The sequence below is a fragment of the Anomaloglossus baeobatrachus genome, chromosome 1, assembly GCF_048569485.1.
Source record: "Anomaloglossus baeobatrachus isolate aAnoBae1 chromosome 1, aAnoBae1.hap1, whole genome shotgun sequence".
NCBI lineage: Eukaryota > Metazoa > Chordata > Amphibia > Anura > Aromobatidae > Anomaloglossus > Anomaloglossus baeobatrachus.
The window spans coordinates 492,907,700-492,933,940 of NC_134353.1; the positions used below are offsets into that span (position 1 = coordinate 492,907,700).

A 26,241-nucleotide genomic window follows, 5' to 3' on the forward strand; every position below is an offset into this window, starting at 1 on the left:
CACAGAGGTGCAGGAGAAAGGCGGGAGCCACCAACCTGAGAAAGGGGCAAAGCGCAGCTGGCTGCGGGCACCGACCACCATCCTTTTTGGTTTACCAGAGACTCCGATCTATCTGTCATAGTGAGTACAACAGTGCCCTTGGGCCGCGCACCGCACCACTCCATCTTGCCCGCACCTCACAACCACCGGGCCCCGGAACCATCACCCCCTGCCCACGGAGGGGTCAACACCAGGCTGCATAACACCGTCCCCGGGAGCCTAGTTAACAGCAGCAGTGGTGTCCACATTCACCACAACTCGTGGGTGGCGTCACGAACTTACACCCTTAAACTCCACGGCCTCGGCCATGAACCTTCCCCACCGAAATCCCTAAACGTAGCGCCACTCCCTTTCAGAGAGACGTGACCCCCGGGTCCGGGAGGAGCTCGAGCCACCCACCGACGAGCACGGACCCCCCCAGGGCCTCCATGTGTCATGCAGCCAGCCCCCCCAGGGCCTCTATGTGTCATGCAGCCAGCCGCCCCCCCCCCCCCCCTCAGGGCCTCTACGTGTCATGCAGCCAGCAAAATAAGAAAAACAAGTATCTCTCTTCTCCTTTCAACCCCTGCGACCACGGTAGTTATGCCCCTGCCCCATATGTCACATACCCTGCTCCCCATACAGCCTGCACCCCCCATAGCACACACACTACACCCCCATATGTCACACAGCCTGCCCCACATATCTCACCCTGCCTGTACCCCAACTTACCCCGCCGCTCAAACACTCTGCACCCCTTCACATCCTTCTGTCACAGTCTGCAGCCCCCTCCCCCTCATGTCCCCTTTTTTCTCATTACCAGTCATATGTCCAAATCTCCTTCAGGAATCAGTATGCTTACTGCCCGGCGGCAAACCTGTGTCTCCTTCTACACAGTCACATGGGAATGACATCATCGCAAGTATTGGCAGGATGGATTCCGTCTTCTAGGCAGGAGAAATTCTGCTCTGCTCCAGGGCAGAAACACCTGGTGGGCCTCTCCAGGTCAGGGGCCCCTCTACTGACACTGGGCCACCCTGACTCACAGGCCGGCCCCCTGGTAGTCGGCCACTACACAGCGCATCTCCTCTCTGCAGAGCAGCTGTCGGGCCCCTATAACGCTGCGGGCCCGGTCGCAGTGGCAACCTCTGCGACCGGTCGTTATGCCCCTGTCCACCTCTTCCTTGGTTATGGGTCCCTAACCAATGGTGTTGCCAAAACCAGCTAATCAAAATCCTAGGAACTCTCTGCACCACACCCATCAGACACACCAGTGGACGGCCTGAGTGGAATAGGGTCGCCCACTTGGGGGGTTGGTTAAGGGGAGGTCAGGAGTGTCAGGAGTAGGCCAGTGTAGTGTGGAAGTGAAGGAGAGAGGATGGTCAGGAGCTGGGCTCCTTGGAGTTACTAGGTAGCAGATGTTGGTCTGGGCCTGGTAGGAACTGGACCCCCAGTCGCAGGGGATCTTCACAAGGGGCACGGCATTGTCGTGGAGGACAGCCGGTGGCCTTGTACCATCACCGGTCTGGGACCAGGGCACGATGGGGTACGTGGACCCTAGGTCAGGGAGTAGCTTTAGGCAACCTGACAATTCACCCTACAAGAACGGAGCCTTCAAGATCCGCTCTCCACCAGCTCCAAAATCGGGGTACTAGTGCAACGAGGGGGATAGGACTTTCCACTAAAATGGTCCTGGAAATCCCAAGCGTGAACCCTGAGAGCAAGCTCACCTAGTTAGCCACACTGGGGAGCGGGACCCGACTAGTTTCAAGCTATAGGGGCCAACTAAGAAGAGAACAAGGTGCCAAGGGAAAGGTCACAGATCAACAGGCAACACCAGCAGAAACGAGACTCAAACGTGATCCCTCTCAGTGGCAGCGGTGTCCAGAACTTTGGTTTACTAAGTTGTCAGTGTCAGCATTATTGGACTGTGTGAATACACAAGTGACCCTTACCTCCCCAACAGCACATCCCTGTCACCATCACTGAGTCCCGAGGCATTCCCCCCTACCTGTGGAGGGGTCAAAACACCTGGCTGCCCACTCCATCGCCACCGGGTACTCCCCAGCTGCAGCGGTGGTACTCCACCTAACCACACACCCCGGGTGGCGTCACGAACTGTAAATACACAATCTCCTGTCAATATCCCCTTAATTGGAGTGGTTGCCCGACCCCCAGGTCTGGACGCCCCTCGAGCCACTGCGGATCGGGATCTGAGCAGCTTGGCTGCTGACGTGGGGGCGGCACATTATGTTCTTAGGTTTGGTTGAATTTAGTAGTGATGGGCAGTTTGGCTCAGTTGGCTCCACTCACCAAAAAGGGCTGGTTGTTTTGGATCCTAAATGGATGCTTATTAAATATGTGTTCACCCCACCATGAAAGAGAATGGATGTAGATCTTTCAACCATAACTTGACAGGCATACAGTATATTACAAAAGTGAATACACCTTCATATTTTTATAAATATTTTATATCTTTTACTGGGACAAACCTGAAGATATGACACTTTTATACAATGTAGAGTGGTCAGTGTACAGCTTGTTTAACAGTGTAACTTTGGTGTGTCCTCTAAATAACTCAACACATAGCCATTAATGTCAAAACTGCTGGCAACAAAGGTGAGTGGACCTCTAAGTGAAAATGGCCAGATTGTGCCCAGCTATTTTCTCTCCCCGGTACCATGCGACTCATTAATGTTACAAGGGCTCAGGTGTGAATTGGGAGCATGTGTGTTACATTTAGTGTTATCGCTCACACACTCTCTCTTACTTGTCACTGGAAGTTCAACATGGCACCTCATGGCAAAGAATTCTATGAGGATCTGAAAAAAAGAATTGTTGCTCTACATAAAGACGGCCTAGGCTATAAGAATATTGCCACCACCATGAAATTGAGCTGCAGCATGGTGGTCAAGACCATACAGCTGTTTAACAAGACAGGTTCCACTTAGACTAGGCCTCGTCATGGTCGACCAAAGAAGTTGAGTGCACATGCTCAGCGTCATATCCAGAGGGTGTCTTTTCAAAATAGACACATAAGTGCTGCCAGAATTGCTGCAGGTGTTAAAGGGGTAGGGGTTCAGCCTGTCAATGCTCAAACCATAAGCCGCACACTGCCCCAAATTGGTCTGCATGGCTGTCATCTCAGACAGAACAGTCTTCTAAGGATGGTGCACAAGAAAGCCGGAAAACAGTTTGCTGAAGACAAGCAGACTAAGGACATGAAACCATGTACCATGTTCAGTTATGCACCTGTTCACACCTCAGTTTGGTGAGTGCAGTCGGTCTTTTTGTCTATATTAGGAGGGTCTTGCCTTCTGACCGTGCACCCCTCCCCCACTTTCCACAGGTAATGTTTAACCAATATAGCAGGTTCCTACTTGCCCATACACAGGAGGTTTTTAACCCAGAGAGAGGCTTCAGCATAGTGTAGGTACCCAGCTACGAGATATGCCGTCAAATGGCAACTGGGCAGATATACAAATGGCCATTTATATATGCTAAATATCTCATTTTTCTTAGATTTTCCTTAGCACTAATGCAGGTCCATGTTTACACATTCATGGTTTCCATACTTTAGCATTATCAGAGTGCAAACTGTCTTTTTTTTGTATTTTATGTCATGTTCAGTTATGCACCTGTTCCCACCTCAGTTTGGTGAGTGCAGTCAGTCTATTTTTCTACATGGTCTGATGAGACCAAAATAAATTTATTTGGTTCAGATGGTGTCAAGCATGTGTGGCAGCAACCAGGTAAGGAGTACAAAGACAAGTGTGTCTTGCCTACAGTCAAGCACGGTGGTCTGAGTGTCATGGTGTACTCCCTTTTGTTGTCAGCAGTTTTGATGTAGCTGTGTGTTGTTATTTAGAGGACACATCAACTTTACACTGTTACACAAGCTGTACACTGACTACTTCACATTTTATCAAAGTGTCATATCTTTATTGATGTCACATGAAAAGATATAACATATTTACAAAAATGTGATGAGTTTACTTATTTTTGTGATATACTGTAAAAAAAAAAAAAAGTTTAATTCAGCTCGAGAGGCCTGCAGCCAGTCGATATGTGGACTATATTTCATAGAAGTCTGGGATCGGCCTTCGGGTAGTTGCACACAAAATCTTTTTTAAGTGGAAAAGGATAAAAAAAAAGGTAAAAAAGCATTTTGATGTCAAAACGACTTGTATGTATAAGTTCAGGTTTATGAATATCTTTTATGAGCTTCAGGTTTCTAAAAACGCTAAGCAATTAAAAGAAGTGACATCCATTTTTCTGATGTTTTTAAGACGCTCTGTACTTTACAATAGAAGTCAATGGGAAAGCTAAAAAGACACCAGGAAGATACCCCAATGTCTTTTGGAGCAGTTTACTATAGTTTTTGTTCAAAATCTCTTGAAAAAAATGCTAGCAGTTTCTTCATTAATTCATGGAATGAAAAAAAAACAACCAGAAAACAAAAGTAAAAAAAAGACCTAAAAAACATGGGAAAACCCTTCAAAATATCACCGGCTGCCAAAACTGTCAAACAAAATTGCTCAATAAACCAACAAAAAAAAAATAATTGCTCAATAAACCACCAAAAAAAAAAAAAATCACACAAGAAACGCTCCAGGACAAAGAAAACACCAGAGTTTCCTGAGGTATCTTATCCTTTAAAATTCTGGTGGGTCTATGTCACCCAGGAAGGGGGTACTCGGTCCCGGGCAGTTGCAGTTGGGAATGTCACCCTGGTGGCCGTTGCCCGGTCCCGTGCCCTGGGGACGCTTAATAAAAAGGGAGTATTTACAGGGGATGATAGAGTTAATGTTCGTGACGCCACCTGCAGGTTGCGGTTAAGAATGGGGAACCGCCGCTGCTCAATGTGGGTACTCCCAGGGACGGTGGTAATGGCAGCTGAGATGGTAGGCCCTCTGCAGGTAGGGCTGTGCCTGGGAGATGTATGGTGTATAATGATGGAGACCACACCAGGTTCACTTTAACAGTCTCTACTCACTGTGGATCCAAGGATTGCTGGTTCAGGTCCCAGGAGGACCATTGCCAATGTAGTGACCCAGGTTGCTCTGTCCCCGGCACTCTCTGTAGATTGAGTCCCTGTAGCGTGGAGCGTTTGGGAACCCCGACTGTCCCTTTTGGCATACAGTCTCCTTCTCTGTACGGTGGGCAGTGCAGACCCTGCGGGGAGGTAAGTGTCCAAACCCTGATCCTAGTTTACTGCTGATGCCCCGATTATTTGGTTTGATGAAGTCCATGAAGGTGTCCTCACAGTGCAGGTATTTATCAAACTGTTTGAAACTTGAAATTTGACCTAGGGCTCTGTGCCCCGTTCGTGCTCTGGTCCCAGTGATATCCCGGTACCCGTCTTGGCGACCTCTCTCCTGTGCCTCCGGGGTCACCGTTACACAGACCCAGTTCAGGCACGTCCGCACACCTCCTCCATGTGCTTCATTCTCCCTTCCTCTCTACCGACTGACTAACCCCTCCCACCAGGCTGGCTATACCCAGGGACTCATTCCCATGGCAACCATCCCCTTACATGGTTAATCCTCTATGCCCAGTGTGGAGAGGCGAACTAGCATTTTGATGTGTGTTGGTGGAATCGGCACTGGTACTCCAGGTCCTAGGGGGTAGGTCCTGCATCCCCAAGAGGATGCAGTTCCTTGTAGTGCCCTGAGGTTCTCAGGGGCACTACAGGTTTGTCGGCATTTAAAAGACGTTATGTGCACATAGTCTCAGTGTTATATAGTCTTCACTTCATCCTAGACAATTGTATAGAATATAATGTAGAATCTAATGCTAGTAACTAAATATATATATTTTTTTTATTACCAACTTTACTAGAAAAAAAAACCCAAGCACTTTAGTTGCTTTCACACATAGAACTAAGGTCTGTCTAATATATTTTTTGTATCATCTATATATATAATTGCCTTATTCTGTCTGTCTGTCTTGCTCCAAAATTACGTCATTACAGTGACAACCGTCGCATTGGTCGCTCGGCTAGGACTGGCCCCACCTCCCGCACGCATTGGCCGCTCGGCCCGGCCTCCCGCACGCATTGGCAGCTCGACCAGGCCCGGCCCCCCTCACGCATTGGATGCTTAGCCTGGCCCCACCCTCCGCAAGCATTCCCTGAACCCACACGTAGCCCCGACTCCCAGGTGACTGCTGCACCCCCGGGAGCCGACACCGGCAACCCAGCCGAGACATACCCTTGCATTGCTGGGATCGAGCCGGCGTACGTTGGTAACCATGGTACACATTGGGTAACCATGCAAACCACTTTGCTTAATTACCCGATTGTGTACCATGGTTACCAGCATATGCCGGCTCCCTGCCCATTCAGTTCGTTGGTCTCCCGCTGTCAAACACGCCGATGCGTGCTGCACAGCAGGAGACCAACAAAAAAAAAATTAACCACCACTGTTGCTTTGAATAGTTACCTGATGTGTACCATGGTTACTAGCTTACCCCGACTCCTGGCACACGTGTCCCGGAGCCGGCGTACGCTGGTAACCATGGTACACATCGGGTAACTATGGAAACCGCTTTGCATAGTTATCCGGGCCCCGCCCCCGCACACTTTGTCCGCTCGGCCACACCCCCCGCACACTGTGCCCGCTCGGCCATGCCCCCCGCACTGTGCCCGCTCGGCCACACCCCCCACACTGTGCCCGCTCGGCCACACCCCCCACACTATGCCCGCTTGGCCACGCCCCCCAAACACACTATGCCCCTTGGCCATGCCCCCCCAGGACTACTCCACCTATTATACTCCTCTCCCACCAGGACTACTCCTCCTATTATCCTCCTCTCCCCCAAGGACTACTCCTTCTATTATACTCCTCTCTCCCCAGGACTACTCCTCCTATTATCAGCCTCTCTCCCCAGGAGTACTCCTCCTATTATCCTCCTCTCCCCCCAGGACTACTCCTCCTATTATACTCCTCTCCCCCCAGGACTACTCCTCCTATTATACTCCTCTCCCCCCAGGACTTCTCCTCCTATTATATTCCTCACATCCAGGACTACTCCTCCTATTATCCTCCTCTCCCCCAGGACTACTCCTCCTATTATACTCCTCTCCCCCCAGGACTACTCCTACTATTATCCTCCTCTCTCCCCAGGACTTCTCCTCCTATTATATTCCTCACATCCAGGACTACTCCTCCTATTATACTCCTCTCATCCAGGACTACTGTTCCTATTATACTCCTCTCCCCCCAGGACTACTCCTCCTACTATACTCCTCTCCCCCAGGACTACTCCTCCTATTATACTCCTCTCCCCCCAGGACTACTCCTACTATTATCCTCCTCTCCCCCCAGGACTACTCCTCCTATTATCCTGCTCTCCCCCCAGGACTACGCCTCCTATTATATTCCTCACATCCAGGACTACTCTTCCTATCATACTCCTCTCCCCCCAGGACTACTTCTCCTATTATACTCCTCTCTCCCCGGGAATACTCCTCCAACACACACACACTGCACAAAACATACTTTCCCCCAAAACACACACACACACACTCACACAAACCGCGCAACACACACAGCACCACACACAAATACAACACTGCAGACACACAGCGCTCCACGAACAATGCAACACACAACGCAACACACATACAACACCGCTCTCACACCCCCCCCCACACCCAGACAACATCCAGAGCATTTACTGCGCCCCACACAAACACTTGGTAACTACACACAACAACATCTATATACAGTATATAACAAAAATCATACATTAACTACACAATGAATTCTAGAATACCCGATGCGTTAGAATCGGGCCACCTTCTAGTCATAAATAAATAACCAAACAATCCTTAGAATGTGCAATATGTTTTCCTTTATTTCCTTATTAAATCACATATGACAAGGGTGTATGTTGCGTAATCGAGTGTGCCCTTTCAGAAGAGAGATGTCCATTGGAATGGTTGCTCATGCAGCTTTCCTATGGCATTTACGCTGCTCCTGCCCCATGTGGACCCAATAGAAAACATTTGTCCTATTGCAATATAAAGAAAGGTATTATTATTAGTATTATACAAAATTATATTTGTTTAGAACATTACAGTTTGCATTCCCCACTGCAAAACACAACTAACAAACTCATAGAAAGATGTATTCTCTTTCACATATGTGTGGCATTGATACAAGAATTGGGAATCTGGCTCTTTAGGTTCCTGTTACTCCATGTCACCAATTCATCATCTGAGGGTTTTTTTTTCTTTTGTATCTTCAGGTATTTCTTGATGATTTGGGGCCAAATTCTTTAAATGGCACATGCATCTGATCTTTTTTCTTGTCTTAAAAAATAGTTTTTTTGTGACTTTGTGGCAGCTAAAGTTGTACGTTTTATAACATGAATCAAATAATGCGCCACAATACAGGCATGCTCAAAAATACACCATGAAGGGACTGCAGTGGATCTGCATCAAATTTAGCAATTGATGAATCAGGCGAAAACATCTAGCATCAATAAAATCCTCCCACAAAGCAGAAAAAAACAGATGCACACATAAAAAATAGACTTAAAAAAGGCGCAAATTGAATAATGACTTGGGTGCAAACAAAAAAAGGCACAAAACGCACAAAATTAGACAAAAAAGGCAATGATGAACTGAGATCTAAAGGATTAAAACACCACATAATACTGTGAGCAATATTAAACAGTAAGGTTCCCTTCACTCGTGCGTAAAAAACACGTATATGAAAAAACGGTATCAGTGTCATCAGTGTTTTCTAACAGTGCGCCAACATTGTGCCACCCATGTTTTTCCAGTATTGATAAAGAAAGAATGAAATTACAAAGCTTCTCCTATATTTTGCAATGTTAAACATGTACAGTACATGGACATGCCATCAAAAATAACAGACATGGCGCCATGTGGTGTGTAGATCACCATAGGTTATAATGGGTACATGAGTTCACAAACTCCAGATGTCCCAGCAAATGGAAACCCCAGGAACCTTAAAGGCAGTCAACCCGGTAACTTTAAGGGATTAAAGTTACCGGGTTGACTGCTACCATGAGATCCGGTGGCTGTGAGCTCTGATAACCTAAAAGGTTATCAGAGCTCACAGCCACCGGGTCTTCCAGCAACTGTGACGCCCAGAAACCTTAAATCAGCCTTTAAGGTTCCTGGAGTTCCTAGCTGCTGGGACATGTGAAGTCTATAAACACATGTACCCATTATAACCTATGTTGATCTACACACCACACGTTGACATGTCTGTCATTATTAGTTATTGCAACACTGAAATTATTTTACTGAAGACTGTCGGGAGAAGAATCTGCCAATGCACCGCTGCCTGCGCCATTTTACTGGAGTCAATGGCTTTCACATTCCCAAATAGCACAGAGTGATTCCCAAGTGAAATGTCACTGTTTTGAATCAACGAGCAGCCATGAAGAAGATTTCCCAAGAAAAGAGAAACAGTATCACCCAGCTCATCGATACCAGTCTCTAGGCGAAGAAAATTGCTGAACTGCATCATGTGAGAGCCATAACATGTGGAAGAATACAAAATGAACTCAGCTTATCACATGGTCTATCAGTTCTTCCATGACAAACACAGCAGTGGAGGTGGCTCTTATGCTTTGTAAAAGTGAAATCACAGACATCCATGCAAGCACTATGCGACTCACATTACACAAGTCTGGAATGGTGTATTGAAAAAAGGTGAAGAAGACTCAACTTCAATATCAACATAAGAAGCGTCAGCTTAAGTTTGCAAAGAAGTATGAAAAGTGGACAGCAGAAGATCAGAGACATCAATGCAAGCAACTTGCAACACACATTACAAAGCTTGAAAAAAGGTGAAGAAGCATTGACTTCAATATCATCATAAGATACGTTTAAAAAAAAAAGTATAAAAGGTGCACAGTAGAATATTGGAAACGGGTGATTTGGAGTGATGTGATGAAAGTCAATAAACTAGGCTCTGGTAAGTGCAAATGGTTCTTGAAAAAACAAGGGAAAAAGAGTGTAATGGATCGAGAAATTGAAGGAACTGTGAAGTGTGGTGAAGGAAGCCTGATGATAGACAATGTTGTAAAGTGGCCAGTGCGTCTAAAGTGGCCAGTGCAGAGTCCTGAGCATGTATGAAAAAAGCTCCCCCATACTCCACCAACGTACGTTTCGCCTCATTGGGATCAGGTGCCCAAATCCAGCTTCCTCAGGGAGGGAGAAGGCAGCCTTTACAACATTGTCTTTTTTGTTATCATGTTTCTGACTTGATCATCTGGATACAATATGGTTAGGGGTTATGTGGGCTTATTTATAGCTATTTATTGTATGCACTTGCACTTTCTTTCAATTTTGGTGAGATTGCCCTAATACCTTACCCTTATAATATATGTAGACTGGTCATATTTTGAATAACTACTTTTGACTTATGTTGCTGCTAGAGATCTTGTCCTGTTGTATGTATCACATCATTTTTATCTTTTTCGCTCTTTGCATATAATAAAATTGTTTATTTTCTGCACTTTATGACTTTTGACCTCCGAATTTTAAACCATCTAGATGTTGTAGTCACTAGCTCGAGGGATCAACCGCCAAGATGAATGCTGGCATCAACCCTAGCTGTTGTTGTGGGAGCTCAACTATCAATTTAACCGAGCTTCCACATTGATTGTGTTGGGTACAGCTCTTACACCATCACAATAACTAAGGAGCACCAGTGCATCCATTTGTAGCAACACCTTCCCAATTTGGATGTATATGTACCTCCTATGTCAGGAGAGAAAGCCATGGAACCCATAGAGTGGAGGGGCGACATGACCAGAGGGAAGGGAAGGAGTGATGGGGTTAATAAAGGAAATAAGAGTTTAGTGGTTTATGGGATGGCGAATGGGATTGGTTGGGAGAAAAGGTGTCCCAGGAGGGGGGGATAAATAAGGAGCTGGGGAGGTGTCCTACCTTCCTTTTGCGACTTCCGATGGAGACTGATCCCTGCCCACCCTCCCTTGGGGTTTTTTGAGTTTTGTTTTATATTGTGTTCAATAAAAAAAAAAAACAGAGGGGGAGACGGTAGGATGGGAAGTGTATCTGTCGCAGCAGCGGGGGTAGGTCTGGTCCAGAGGCGGTTTGAAGGGTTTGGTAGCTGGACCGAGAGACACTGTCTTGGTATGGTGGCTCTGGATTCCGGGAAATTGCAGGCACGGGGTTCTGCAAAAGTGTGGGGGTATTAATCCATGGGTGGTTAATACCTCATCTCTGGGTCGGTGTGTTGCGGCCAGGGATATTGGTGTAAGAAGTGGTTCCTGGACTGGGCCTACCCAGGGTTATATATATACTGTTTGTTATTTATGTATTACCTATTGTTATTTGTTTGGGGTCGCCCATTGGACAGCTCCCCCTTGTGTTAGAGTGTATTAATAGGTAATAAAGGCTGCTGTGGCCAATTTTGAACCAAGTCGCATGCAGTCTGTGTGTTATTTACTAAGGGGGTAATGGTGGGGTAACACAAACATCACGACTGGAGAATCCTTCCTCAATGGGTCAAGGTTTAATAATGTCTGCAATTTGTATTGTCAAATCTTGAGAAAGATCTTCTTCAAATACTTATTTTTTGTCTTACAACCCATTCAATGAGATCTAATTCTAAAACAAACAATACTGTACCGGGAGTGTATCCGGAATAGTTAGGGAGGAGACCACTGTTGGTTCTGTATATGCATTTTCCTTGTCTTTTCTGTAGATAGGCATTAGTATCAGATAGCTTCGTAAGTGTGTTTTTTTCTGCAAAATCGTCTTTGACAATTTTTTTCATCTTCTCATTTCTATAAGAAGGAAGGCCAGACATTTCACCTGTCTTTAGAAAAAAAGAAAACATGTATGACTGACACTATGATAATAGATAACAGCGCACAAAAAATGTATTATTTTACACGACATGACTATTTTTGCGTCTTTGTTCTTTCCTTTCCATCTTCAAAGAGCAGGACGAGTTGTAGTTTTGAATGACATCATTAATTTTATCATGTGAAAGCGGAAAAAAATCCAAATACGTCAAAATTACAAAAAGAAAACCTGCAATTCCACAATTGATTTTTAGATTTATTATATACAGTGTTTACTTTATGGTAAAAATTAAATGGCAATATTATTCTCCAGGTCAGTACAATTATAAAGATACTAAATGTGCATAAGGTTATTGTTTTATTTAAACTATGAAAATAAATTAGGAAATTTGTAAAAAAAAATAAATTATAATTTGCTTGTTGCCATATTCTGAGATCTGTAACGTTTTCAATTTTCAGTCAATGTGGCTGTGTGAGGGCATTTTTTTTACGCCCTGAGCTGATGTTTTTATTGAAACCACTTGGGATAGATTGGATGTATTCGTACTCTCTCATGGCATTTTTTTCAGTGTTGCAACAGCCAAAAAACGTAAGTCTGATGTTTAGATTTCTCTTCTTATTACGCAGTTTACCAATCAGGTAAATTATATTTTGATAGATCAGACATAGTGATACCACATATGTGTGATTTTTTAGCTTTATTTGTTAATTCATAATGGGGGAAAAGGGGGTGATTTGAACTTTTACATTTTTTTTTCTTATATTTAAAAACATTTTTTCCCTTTTCACTGTATTTGTTAGTCCCATTAGGCAACTTGAACATGCAATCATCTGATCACTTGTGTTATATGCAGCAATACCACAGTATTGCTATGTAGGAGGGTGTTCTACGGATACTACCCCCCCCACCCCCGAAGATGCTGGATGCTGTACTCTGACAGTGTATTTTATCTGTTGACCGTATTGTGCCTTTTATATATTTTAGAGTGTTATATGTAAATGTTCCTGTGGCACTGGTATCTCCTAATGCTAGGAGGGAGTTCAGATAGAAGGTATAGTGGTAGGAAGGTTAATGTGGGAAAGAAAGCCCGGCCTACAGTTTAGGGGAATTTAGGAGGTATTATTTCCTGATTCTAGTCATCTAGTCAGAAAGTGTTAGGCCCCTTTCACATTGCATTTTTACTTACGTTCAGTGGTCCCATCAGGGCATCTGTCCAAACCGCCCCTCACCCCGCAAAATGTGTTTCGGACGCATGCACAGACAGGGCCATTGACTATAATGGAGCAGACTCCGTTAGCGTGTGCTCTGTCTTGCACCATTTTTGCACATATAAGTTTCTGCAGGTGGACTCCTGAACGTAGTCGACTACATAACAGTATTTAACAGCTACGGGTGGAAATTTGTTACACGCATGGCTATTATGGGCTGATAATTTCTGAATATCACAGCCCTCACCAAAGATATAGGTTCAGTCCCTGAGCCTGTATCAAATTCAAGGAGCCAGCATATGACGTAACTGTCCCTCATATCTTGGTAAGGTGTTAATGCACAGTTGTGAGAACAGTACGAGGGGCTGCTGATAAGTCTTTGACTTTGTGATCTTTTTTTCTTTTTTTTTGCTTCTATGGTAACAAATGTTACATGACATGAAAGCCTTATGTGTCTAATATATGTTTTAAAAAATTTTTTTTGTTGCCTATGGCAACAGTGTTCTACATACACGGGAAAACAAAATGGTGGAGTCTAATGCGATACTCACAGCAACTGAGATCAGAAGAGTGATAAAATTCTTATTTCTACAAGGAAAGTCCGCAAAGGATATTCACGGTGATATGTCGCAGAAATTGGGGGATCAATGTCCTTCATATTCCCCAGTTAAGAACTGGGTTGCCAAATTTAAAACAGGTAACTTCAGCACCAATGATGAGGAACGTCCTGGATGACCGAGAGTGGTTGTTGTTCCAGAGATCTTCAATGCTGTGCACAATCTCATACTGGAAAATCAATGAATTTCAGCTAAAGTAATAGCAGACATCATGGGGATTTTCCGTGAACGTGTTTGTGTCATTATCCATAAACATTTGGACATGAGGAAGCTATCTGTAAAGTAGGTCCCCAAATGTTTGACAACAGATCAGAGAAGCGTGCGAGTGAAAACTTCCCGGTCCATTTGTCAGTGTTTTCGGACTGATAAGAACTTCCTGGATTGACTGGTCACTATGGATGAGACCTGGATTTATTTGTATGACCCTGAAAACAAGGAGCAGTCAAAAGAGGGGAGGCACAATGGTTCGCCTCATCCAAAGAAGTTCAGGGTGCAAAAATCAGCCAGTAAGGTGATGGTGTCTGTGTTCTGGTAAAAGGAGGGCGTACTGCTAGTGGACTACCTTCAAAAGGGTTCCACCATCAATGCAAGGTATTACATTGAACTTTTGGACCAATTGAAGGCAGCTCTGAAGGTCAAAAGGTGCAGCAAGCTGTGCAAAGGAATCTTGTCTCTGCAAGACAATGCCTCTGCTCACACTTCACAAGTGACCACGGAAAAACTGGAAGAGCTGTGCTTCCTGCTGGATGACCACCCACCTTATTCACCAGATGTAGCTCCAACTATCATCTGTTTCCAAACCTGAAAAAACACCTCAAGGGTTCCAAATTTCACACCATTTCCGATGCCATGGCTGCTACGGAAGCCTAGTTTGAGGCACAACAGAAATCCTTCTTTTTGCTAGGCTTACAGAACTTGGAATACAGATGTAAGAAGTGTGTTGACATCAGTGGAGAGTATGTGGAATAAATGCAAAGTTTCATCATCCTATAGCGGGCTTTACATGCTGCGACATTGCTAGCGATGTTGTGAGCGATAGCACCCGCCCACGTCGGTGGCGCATTACGAGCTGATCGCTGCCGTAGCGAACAATATCGCTACGGCAGCGTCAAACGCAATTACCTGTTCACTGACGTCCCTGTGGCCGCCAAACAATCTCTCCTTTAAGGGGGAGGTTTGTTCGGCATCACAGCGGCGTCACTAAGCGGCCGCCCAATAAAAGCGGAGGGGCGGAGATGAGCGGCTGGAACATCCCGCCCACCTCCTTCATTCCTCATTGCTGGCGGCTGCAGGTACGATGTTGTTCCTCGTTCCAGCGGTGTCACACATAGTGATGTGTGGTGCCGCAGGAACAACAAACAACCTGCATTCCAAACGAGGAAAGATTTTTTAAAAATGAATGACATGTACAATACGAACAATTTGACACCTTTTTGTGATCGTTACTGATCGCAAAAAGGTGTCACACACAACGACATCGCTAACGAGGCTGGATGTGCGTCACCAACACCGTTACCCCAACGATATCTCGTTAGCGATATCTTTGTGTGTAAATGGGCCTTATTTCGTTTCTTTCTGGGTAAAGCCAAAGACTTCTCAGCAGCCCCTCATAAAACACTTTAGCTGGCAATTAGAAATAAAGAATATAAAAACCATGCTGCAGCATCATTCATCTGCACTTTGCTGAAGAAAACGTATAAATGCTGCCTCCCCCTCCACTCCTGCAATATGAAATGTGCAAGACTAATCAACAGTTACCAGAAACACTAAAGGCTGCTTTACACACAACGATATCGCTAGCGATCTCGTTAGTGATGTGACACGCCCAGATCATTGTTACGATTTGCCGAGATCACTCATAGGTCGTTTTGTAGCGGTCATACGTACACATCTCACAAACGATGCTACATCGTTCAGCGATATATTGTTTGACCAAGGCGGTCATGTGGATGTTGTTCGTTGTTGGCAGGGTGTCAAACGTAGCAATGTCTGCTGCGTTCCAAACGACGAACAATATTTTGAAACTGAACGACGTGTCAACGATCAACGATTTTCACCCTATTTGTGATCGTTCGGAGTCGCACGTAGGTGTCACACGCAACGACGTCGCTAACGATAACGGAAGTGCGTCACGAAAACCGTGACCCCGCCGACATATCGTCAAATAAATCGTAGCGTGTAAAGCGGCCTTTAGATGCCATGGTTGCTGCCCAGATTGGTCACACAAAATAAAGCAAAGGTTCACATACTTTTGCACTCACAAACATGTCATACTGGAACATTATAATAACAAAAAAAATATTTTTGACTAATTTGTTTGATTTGATTATCTACTTCAAGGTCAAATTTATTAAATTCTGAAGGATTCACAAACATTCTAGAAACATTTTATAAATATACTTATTTATATCTACAAAATTGGATATGCATTGCTTTTGTAGTAATGATACATGCAACCTCAGAAACAAGTTCTCTGATGGACCAAATGTACCACACTCTGACATTTAGATCTAGCTTTCTCGCTACAGTGGACAATTCTTCTAGTATGCATTAAGTGTAATATCTATTTTTCTGCAGAAAATCTATAAGTAATGTAATATATAGCTGTACCTTAAATTATTATTATTTTATTTGTGACATAAGTATGTATGCATATAATATTACGTAATGCCAGAACATACCTGCTCAGTTCTTTCATAAGACTTTGACCTCTCTCTTGGAGTACTGTCTCTCAGGGGCGCCCATCTGTCCCTCTCAGATGAAGCACACTTTGCTGGAGAACTCAGCTCATACTTTGTTTCCTCTATGGCTCTTATTGCAGATGAGATCTGAGGATTTCCATCATAAGTGTGGTTTGTTTTAGTAAAAAGATACCTCCCACTTGATGGATGAAAATATCCTTGAATTGAGAGAGGGAAAAACCAAATGATATTATTTCTATTTAGGACGCTTTGAGCTTGATGTATTCATGATGTTATACCTGTATTAACTAACTAAAAATAATGATAATTGCAAGTTTATGTAATAAAGAGGTCCCTCCATTCATAAAGTTACAAACGTTCACATCACATTTATTATGGATCATGTTTGGGGTACATATTAGGAAGATCTTTGGAGTATTCACCAAACTTAAAGGGGTTTTCTGACTTCAAAGTTTCTTCTTCAGTATCACCTTCCCGTGTTCTAGTATCTGCTCTCAGTCACTTGTTTGGTGGTTGTTTATAGACACATCATTGCTGCACACAATCACTGACTGTGCAGCTCCTCCCATCAATATCCTGTGTTCATTTCATACACCCACACCCAATGTAAGACGTAACACAAGGGGAAAGCGTTAAAAGGTATATGTTGTATTGCAAACATAGGAATACAGTTGCAACCTAATTTTTTCAACCCCTATTTCAAAATTTCTGCTGCTTACATTAAGCCATTAAACCAGGAACAATTTAAATAGCTCAGCACAACTAATATCACAAATACAGCGGAACCTCGATTTACGAGTAACTTGGTGTGTGAGTATTTCGCTATACGAGCAAAGCTTGCTGTAAATTTGTCACTCAGTTTACGAGCAAGCTTTGCTGTATGAGCAAATACTCACTACACACACTTCCGGTTCCGTACTTTCACCGCGCTCTGACCCGCTCTTGCAGTCCGCACAAACATGCACAAACACACACAAACACACACAAACACGCACAAACACGCACAAACACGCACAAACACACATATTATGCTCATCTTATCTTCCGTTCCCTCGCCGGCCTCCTGGTTCTTGTAGTTCGCCGGTACAGGATGTGTATCGGGTAACCATCGCGACGATGGAGGAACTTCCGGTGTCAGCTGCTACTCAAAGGCAGCGCGCTGGCCAATCAGAGGCAAGCAGCTCATGCCTTTGACATCAGCACGCTGGCAGCGGAAGGTCCGGCATCGGTCGCAATGGTTACCCGATACACATCCTGTACTGGCGAACTGCAAGAACCAGGAGGCCGGTGAGAGAACGGAAGGTAAGGTGAGCGTAATATGTGTGTTTGTGTGTTTGTGTGTGTTTGTGTGTGTTTGGAATGGCACAATAGGGGCCAGGATGGGACATTGATCAGGTTGTGGAACGAATTGTCTGCATTTCAATGATTTCCTAAGGTAAATCTTACTTTGCTAGATGAGTAACTTGGTTTACAAGCACACTCCCAGAACGCATTGTTCTCATAAACCGAGGTTCCTCTGTAAATGATTCTAATTGAATACAAAATACCACTTTAAATGACTACTGCAGTCTTAGAATTTTAAGCCCTTCATGATAAGCATCTTTAGTGCTTAGTAGACTATGCTTTGGCTGTTATAACCTGCTGCAACATGCTGCATTTCCAGTTATTAGCCTCTGCCAGTGTAATGGAGTAATGTAATCCCAGTCCACATAGGCACTGGTTGTCTGCTACTGAGCTAACTAATCTTTACTCTGAGATTGAATCTGATTTCATTAAGTGGGAAGGAGAACTGAAGGCAACAAAAACTAAAAACTTCAGAGGGATTTGACAGATTTTCAAAATCACCAAGTATACAGATGGAAAGGTAAAAAACTGCCCTCACACTTCCAAACTAGATCAAGATCTCAATCCTTCTCATCCGTTACTTCGGGTGAAGAATCTGGAACGGATGGTGTTAAGGGCAGTTCAACACTACTTTAGAATTTCAAAAGAAACTTTTTTGACCCCACCAAATCCAACAGGGGTGGATACTCCAACAAAAGAAAAAACCTTTCCAGAGATGCCCAGGATTCAAAACGGAAGCAGGGTCAATTAGAGGTAATTAATCTTTTTTCTCACAAATTATCAGACATTCAACTACAAGTGTTGAAATTAGGATTAAAGTTTGTACCGAATAATCCATTTGATTATTTTACTGTCGTAAAAGACCTTCATCTGTTTGCTCGCAAACTGATCCTGAAAAAATTACATCAAAAACGTGATATTCAGGGCCAGATACTTTCCGATTTGGAACAAGAAGCCTTGCAAGCACTTGAAGATCTTTTAAACTAACAAATTTCTGCTCCCACTGATAAATTTCCAGCTGCCCTCTTGCCCAGATCGACAACCTTCCCCCCCTTGTCCGTCTGCCCACAAGTTGAAATTTTCAAAAAAATGGTTCTAAATGACCTCAAAAGAATTTCTAAATTAAACAGAAAAGATAATCTATCCCATTCACAATGCATGGCTCTGAATGAACTTAAACAACTAGAAGATGTAGTATTCAAAAGTGCGGACAAGCGGGGAAACATTGTGGTCTGGCCAACGGTACTCTACGAAAAAGAGGTTTTCCGCCAACTTAATAATAAAGAGACTTATTCTAAGTTGCCCCAGAACCCTACTGCTTCCTTTAACATGGAATTAATATCGCTACTTGATAGGGCATTTCTGAAGGGAGTAATCCCCAAAAAAGTCATGGAAGGGTTAATCATTAAGTACTGTGAGGTAGCACGGTCGGCTGCGCAGCAGAAGACACGGGATCCAGGCATTAAGGTTCACAGCACACGGTTTTAATGTCCAAACAAAAAGTCCATAACAAAATACATGTCCCTCTCCAGCAGAGGGCTCAGGAAGTTCTGTTCACTTCCCCACACCCGGCACACCTGCCCTTGTTCCTGATTCTATTTAACCCTTCCTTCAGCCTGTAGGGAAACAGCATTAACCCTATAGTGGATTTACTTTCTATCATGGAGGGAGCACAGCCGGGGCGAGACATACCGGCCGTCATAGATAACCCCGGTCACAGTCTCACACACCCCCCCCCTCAGTTCAAGCGTGCGGGGTTGAACTCCCGCCATCAAACACGGGCCGCGGGACAAGGCATCGGCGTTGCCCTGCAACCCACCGGCCCGGTGTTCAACCGTAAACCGGAAGTTCTGCAGAGAAAGGAACCACCGGGTAACCCGGGCATTCCGCTCCTTGGCGGACCTCATCCAGACCAGTGGAGAGTGATCCGTCACCAAGCGAAACTGACGTCCCAGCAGGTAATAGCGTAGGGACTCCAAGGCCCACTTAATCGCCAGGCACTCCTTCTCCACTACGCTATAATTCCGCTCGGGAGGGGTGAGCTTCCTACTTAAGAAGGTGACGGGGTGTTCCTCCCCCTGGACCACCTGAGACAGCACTGCCCCCAGGCCGACCTCCGAGGCGTCAGTCTGTACTATGAACTCCTTCCGGAAATCAGGGTTGACCAGAACGGGCTGTCCGCACAGGACCTCCTTCAGGGCCCGGAAGGAGTCCTCGGCCTGCGGAGTCCAGCGCACCATGACGGACTTCTTGCCTTTGAAAAGGTCCGTCAAGGGGGCTGATAGTCCCGCAAAATCCTTTACAAACCTCCTGTAGTACCCCACGATACCCAGGAAGGCCCTAACCTGCTTCGTGGTCAGGGGTCTAGGCCACTTCTGGATCGCCTCAACCTTGTTAATTTGGGGCTTAATCACTCCTTGGCCTATCACGTAGCCCAAGTAGCGGGCTTCCGTGAGTCCCAATGCACATTTCTTGGGATTGGCTGTCAATCCGGCTGTTCGAAGCGCGTCCACCACCGCTTGTACCTGTTCCAAGTGAGTCTGCCAATCGGAGCTGTAAATAATGATGTCATCCAGGTACGCTGATGCATACGCCTGGTGGGGTTCCAGCACTAAGTCCATCAACCTCTGGAACGTGGCCGGAGCGCCATGTAACCCAAAAGGCAAGACAACATAGTGGAAGAGACCCTCCGGCGTAACAAAAGCGGTTTTCTCCTTGGCGGACTCCGTCAGTGGCACCTGCCAGTACCCCTTGGTCAGGTCGAGCGTGGTGAAGTATCGCGCCTGTCCCAGCCTATCAATCAGCTCATCCACCCGGGGCATGGGGTAGAGATCGAACTTGGATATTTCGTTCAATCTCCTAAAGTCATTGCAGAACCTTAAAGAGCCATCGGGTTTTGGTATTAGGACAATCGGACTAGCCCATTCACTCCGGGATTTTTCGATGACCCCCAGGCGTAACATTGTCTTTACTTCCTCCGATATGGCTTGTCGTCGAGCCTCCGGTACCCGGTATGACTTCAGGCGTACCTTCAGGTGGGGCTCGGTGACAATATCATGTCGTATCAGACTGGTCCTACCCGGCAACTCGGAGAAGACATCGGGGTTCTGCTGAACCAACCGTCTGGCCTCTCGCCTCTGTTGCTTGGTGAGGGCTTCTCCAATCCTTACTTCCGGTTCGTCCTCTCCGGAGGTCGCTGGAGCCGGATGTGCACGACCCGAAGAGGGAGGTGGGGAAAAAACAGCCATCAGGCTTTCCCGTTCCTGCCAGGGTTTTAATAGGTTGACATGGTATATTTGTTCAGGTTTCCGCCTACCGGGCTGCAATACTTTATAGTTAACCACCCCGACTCTTTCCTTTATCTCGTAGGGGCCTTGCCACTGAGCCAGGAATTTACTCTCCGCCGTGGGGATTAATACCAACACCCGATCCCCGGGTTTAAAGGTCCGCACGGTGGCTTGTCTATTGTAGCGGCCGCTTTGCGCGGCCTGAGCCTCCTGTAAATGCTCCTTCACAATTGGCATGACCGCGCTTATGCGGTTCTGCATTCCTAAAATGTGTTCAATCACACTTTTATGGGGGGTGGGCTCTTGTTCCCATGTTTCCTTTGCCAGGTCCAACAATCCCCGGGGATGTCGCCCGTATAACAACTCAAAAGGCGAAAACCCCGTGGATGCCTGTGGCACCTCTCGTATGGCAAACATCAAATAGGGAAGCATCATATCCCAGTCTTTCCCGTCTTTTGAAATCACCCTTCTTAGCATGGTTTTCAGGGTTTTATTGAATCGCTCCACTAAACCATCCGTTTGAGGATGATACACAGACGTACGCAACTGCTTGATCTGGAGTAGCCGGCATAGCTCTTTGGTCACTTTAGACATGAATGGGGTCCCCTGATCCGTAAGGATCTCCTTGGGCAACCCCACCCGGCAGAACACAGCAAACAACTCCCGAGCTATAAGCTTTGCTGCAGTATGTCTGAGAGGTATCGCCTCGGGATACCGGGTGGCATAGTCAACGATCACTAGGATGTGTTGGTGCCCTCGAGCGGACTTTACGAGGGGCCCCTCCAGATCCATCCCTATCCGTTCAAAAGGGACTTCTATAATGGGTAACGGTACCAACGGACTGCGAAAATGGGTCAGGGGTGCGGTAAGCTGACACTCCGGGCAGGTTTCGCAGAACCGTTTTACCTCCCCAAAGACCCCGAGCCAATAGAACCTTTGCAATATTCGCTCCTGCGTTTTCTTGACCCCTAGGTGGCCACTCATCAGGTGTTTATGAGCCAAGTTGAGGACCCGCCGGCGATGCGGCTGGGGCACCACCAACTGTTCTACCCCCACGCCCCGTATTTCATCTACCCGGTAGAGTAAATCCTGCTTAAGAGCGAAATGGGGGTACCTTACCTGGGCACCGGGCAGCTGTGCCACCCCGTCAACTACTGTCACCCGACTCCGGGCATGTATTAACGTAGGGTCCTGGAGTTGGGCTGTCCCAAACGTATCCGGGGACGCCTCCAACTCCGGGATGGGCTCGACCGTCTCAGCCTCTCCTGCCAATACCTCTAGGGGTGACCTATCGGGTTCACACTCTGTCCCTATCATGGTGACCCCTACGGCAGGTGTCCCGGATTCAGGATTGTAGGGCTCAGGTCCCGGACCGACCAATATCTGAGGGGACTTAGGGGGTCCCCTCCATAAAGTCCAAAAATAGGGCAGATCCCTTCCTAGGATCACGTCATAAGGAAGAGTGTTAAGAAGTCCCACCTCATGTTGCACCTGACCGCAAGGTGCTGTGATGGTGACAATCCCCGTGGGATAGTCGCGGCGGTCCCCATGTATGCAAACCACCCCCACGGTGCGTCCTGTGGCCTTTACTTTAGCCCTCAAGGTGGATCGCACAAGGGTCACTAAGCTTCCGGAATCCAACAATCCTGTAACCGGACATCCATTCACCTGTATTTGGCACAAGTGGGGCTCCATCTCTGGGGAGACCAGGTCAGCGGTACACACCACCTGAGCATACATTGAACCCCGCCGGGTAACCCCACAATCCATGGGCTCCGTGGTGAGTGGACACTGGGCTTCCATATGTCCCACCCGCTGGCACCGCCAACATCTAATGGGGACGGAAACCACCTTGACGGGTTGTCGTTTAGGGTACAGAACCTTCCGGACCTCAGGAACGGCGGCCGCGGCCTCAGACGGGACGGTAGGGGACTCCTGCACCGTTGTCAGTGGTGGGTCCTTGGCCCTAGGCTTGGAGGGGCCGGACCGACGGGCGGTACGCAAAGTCTCAGTGTCCCGTATCAAGTCCTGCGTAGCCACATGCCGCTCTACCAGGGACACTAACTGGTCCAGGGTACTCGGGTCACCCTGTCCTACCCACCGTTGAACGGTGACGGGTAAAGTGCGCACAAAACGATCCACTACTACCCTTTCCACCATTTGCGCCGGGCTCAGAGTGTCAGGCTGCAACCACTTTTTTACAAGATGCAACAAGTCATAGGCCTGGGAGCGTACGGGTTTGGCTTCCTCATAGAACCACTGATTTACCCGCTGAGCCCGTACATAGGTATTCACCCCCAACCGAGCCAGTATTTCGGCTTTCAGGGTCACATAGTCAATGGCGTCCTCGGTACAGAGGTCCAGGTACGCTTTTTGGGGTTCCCCCGTCAGATAGGGCGACAATACCTCAGCCCACTGCGGGGTCGGCAGCTTTTCCCGCTCGGCCACCCGCTCAAACACCGCCAGGAACGCTTCCACATCATCACCCGGGGTCATCTTTTGCAACGCTTGTCTCACCACTTTCCGGACGCTGCCGTCGTCACCCGGTCCCGGGGTTGTTGCTGCCGGTCCGGCACGGATCGACTTAGCCAGGAGAACCATCTGTTCTTGGTGCCTTTTTTCCTGCAATTGCAAGGATTGCTGCTGACGTGCATTGGCCTGATCCATCTGTTCTTGGAGTTTTTTTTCCTGCATTTGCAAGGATTGCTGGTGCTGTTGCTGCTGATGATCCAACGTCCGGATCAGGTGTGTATTCATCTGTTGTTGCTGTGCAGTAGCCTGAGCCAGCTGCTTTAGTATGTCCTCCATGGCGTCACCGGGTTTGGGCTGTAGTATAGCCGCTCGAATCCAGGACATGTGCTACTGGGTCACCAGGGATGGAAGCTACACCTCACCGGCTGTCATGCCCGCCGATTCTCCACCATATGTGAGGTAGCACGGTCGGCTGCGCAGCAGAAGACACGGGATCCAGGCATTAAGGTTCACAGCACACGGTTTTAATGTCCAAACAAAAAGTCCATAACAAAATACATGTCCCTCTCCAGCAGAGGGCTCAGGAAGTTCTGTTCACTTCCCCACACCCGGCACACCTGCCCTTGTTCCTGATTCTATTTAACCCTTCCTTCAGCCTGTAGGGAAACAGCATTAACCCTATAGTGGATTTACTTTCTATCATGGAGGGAGCACAGCCGGGGCGAGACATACCGGCCGTCATAGATAACCCCGGTCACAGTCTCACAGTACCCTAAAGTACCAACCTTTTACCTTTTACCAAAGGTCCACAAGGATGCCACCAACCCCCCGGGACGCCCTACCATCTCGGGGATTGGTGGCATCTGTGACCCCATTTGTAAGTTCGTCAAGTATTACCTCAAACCGTTGGCGCAAGATTTACCATCTTTTGTACGAGATACCACTGATGTGCTGTCCAGGGTGGAGGGCCTTCACATCGACCACGACATGTGGTTGGTGACCGCGGATGTGGAGTCCCTCTACACCTGCATCGCACATCAGGATGGTATAGCAGCAACACGCTTCTTTCTTGAGGGCAGCAAATTGGGCGGCCCTTTACGTGGACTGATTATCGAACTTCTGGAATTTATTTTAACTCATAATACATTTGTTTTCAAAGATCGATTCTACCTTCAGAGACGCGGCACCGCCATGGGTGCGGCATGTGCATCTGCATATGCTAATTTATTTTTGGATAAATGGGAACGGAATATCTTTCATAACAACATATTATTCTCTAAATATGTGATTTTTTGGTACTGATATATAGATGACGTGCTGTTCCTATGGCAGGGTGCCGAGTCTCTGCTGGTAGAATTCATGGAACACCTTAATAATAATAACCTAAATATTAAATTAACATATAATGCTCATCAAAAATGTATTGATTTTTTAGACATTCATTTTGAAGTGGGGGCTGATGGGGCTCTGCAGACTGACATTCACAGAAAAGAAACTTCTGTGAATGCACTTCTGCACGCCTCATCAGCTCACACACAGTCCACAATTAGGGCCGTCCCAACGGGGCAGTTTCTGAGGGCGAGGCGTGTATGCTCGACTAAACAGAAATTTGAAATTCAGGCCACTAACCTGAAAGAACGTTTCAGGGAAAGAGGTTACAGTAACCGAACTATTAAACATGGATATCTCAAAGCGAAATACACGACGAGAGAACATCTTCTCTTTAAACATACTCCCCATAATATACATCAAAAGAATGAAATCAGATTCATCTCAACATTCAACTGTCAGTGGCAGACTATTAGAGCTTCTCTAAAAAATCATTGGGAAGTATTAAAAACCGATGAGGTCCTGGGTAAAACTCTTTCAGATTCTCCCCTAATGACCCCCCGCAGAGGGAAGAATCGGAAAGACATTTTGATCAATAGCCATTATGTGGCCAAACCGAGAAATTTCTTTGGTAATTTGAAAAATGAGAGGAAGGGGGGATGCTATCCTTGTAGAGATTGCCTGGCCTGTAAGGAGGGGAATATAATTCGGGGTACAGAATTTAATTCCTTAAATGATAAAAACAAACACTACAAAATTTCGAAATTTATATCCTGTAGCAGTACCCACGTCATATATCATGCGACATGCTCCTGTTCTAAAGTTTATATTGGATTGACCTCGAGACAACTCCGTATTCGAATAAGGGAGCATGTCCGTGATATCATTAACTCCAAACAGACTGATGATCTCACATTGCTCAGAACTATCCCCCAACACTTCAGAATTGCTCATAATTGCGACCCCTCTGGACTCAAAGTGAAGGGCATTGATGTCCTTCACTGCGGTATCAGGGGGGGAGACTTGAAGAAACAACTCGCACAACTGGAGTGTCGGTGGATCATGCTTCTGGGCACTATGACTCCTGTTGGACTGAACGAGAAGCTCAGCTTTGCCCCCTTCCTCTAACATGTATTATCCACCCTCCCCCTGGTCCCCAACAATAGTGATATGTGTGTCTCCTTTGATTCATTTTTAATTGTGTCTTTGTTTGTCTATTTTTTTTAATATTTTAGTGACCGTGCATCATGAACTTGAATATTACGTCCTATACCTGCTGAAACACCTCACATATGTGACCTGCTGTGTTTTGGAAAGAAACCCCCCCCCGCATATGGACCTGTTCTGAATACACTTTCCGAGTATATTGCTCTGTATTTGTAATACTTTCCCGTGTTTTGCCATTTATCATACTTTTTTCTACTTACGAAATTATGCCATACA

General features: G+C 46.3%; 1 protein-coding gene across 1 annotated transcript in view; it reads right to left on the reverse strand.

Annotated features, from left to right (window-relative positions):
* Nucleotides 1-7,852: 7,852 nt before the first annotated feature.
* The window catches only part of LOC142243552 (ciliary microtubule inner protein 2B-like), a 57,879-nt gene continuing 39,490 nt past the window's right edge, over nt 7,853-26,241 (reverse strand). Inside the window, exons 3-5 of the mRNA XM_075315600.1 lie at nt 16,346-16,563; nt 11,660-11,849; nt 7,853-8,034 (exon numbers count right to left, since the gene is read on the reverse strand). Coding sequence (XP_075171715.1) covers nt 7,937-8,034; nt 11,660-11,849; nt 16,346-16,563 — 506 coding nt within the window. The 3' untranslated portion in view covers nt 7,853-7,936. The remainder of the gene's footprint in view (nt 8,035-11,659; nt 11,850-16,345; nt 16,564-26,241) is intronic.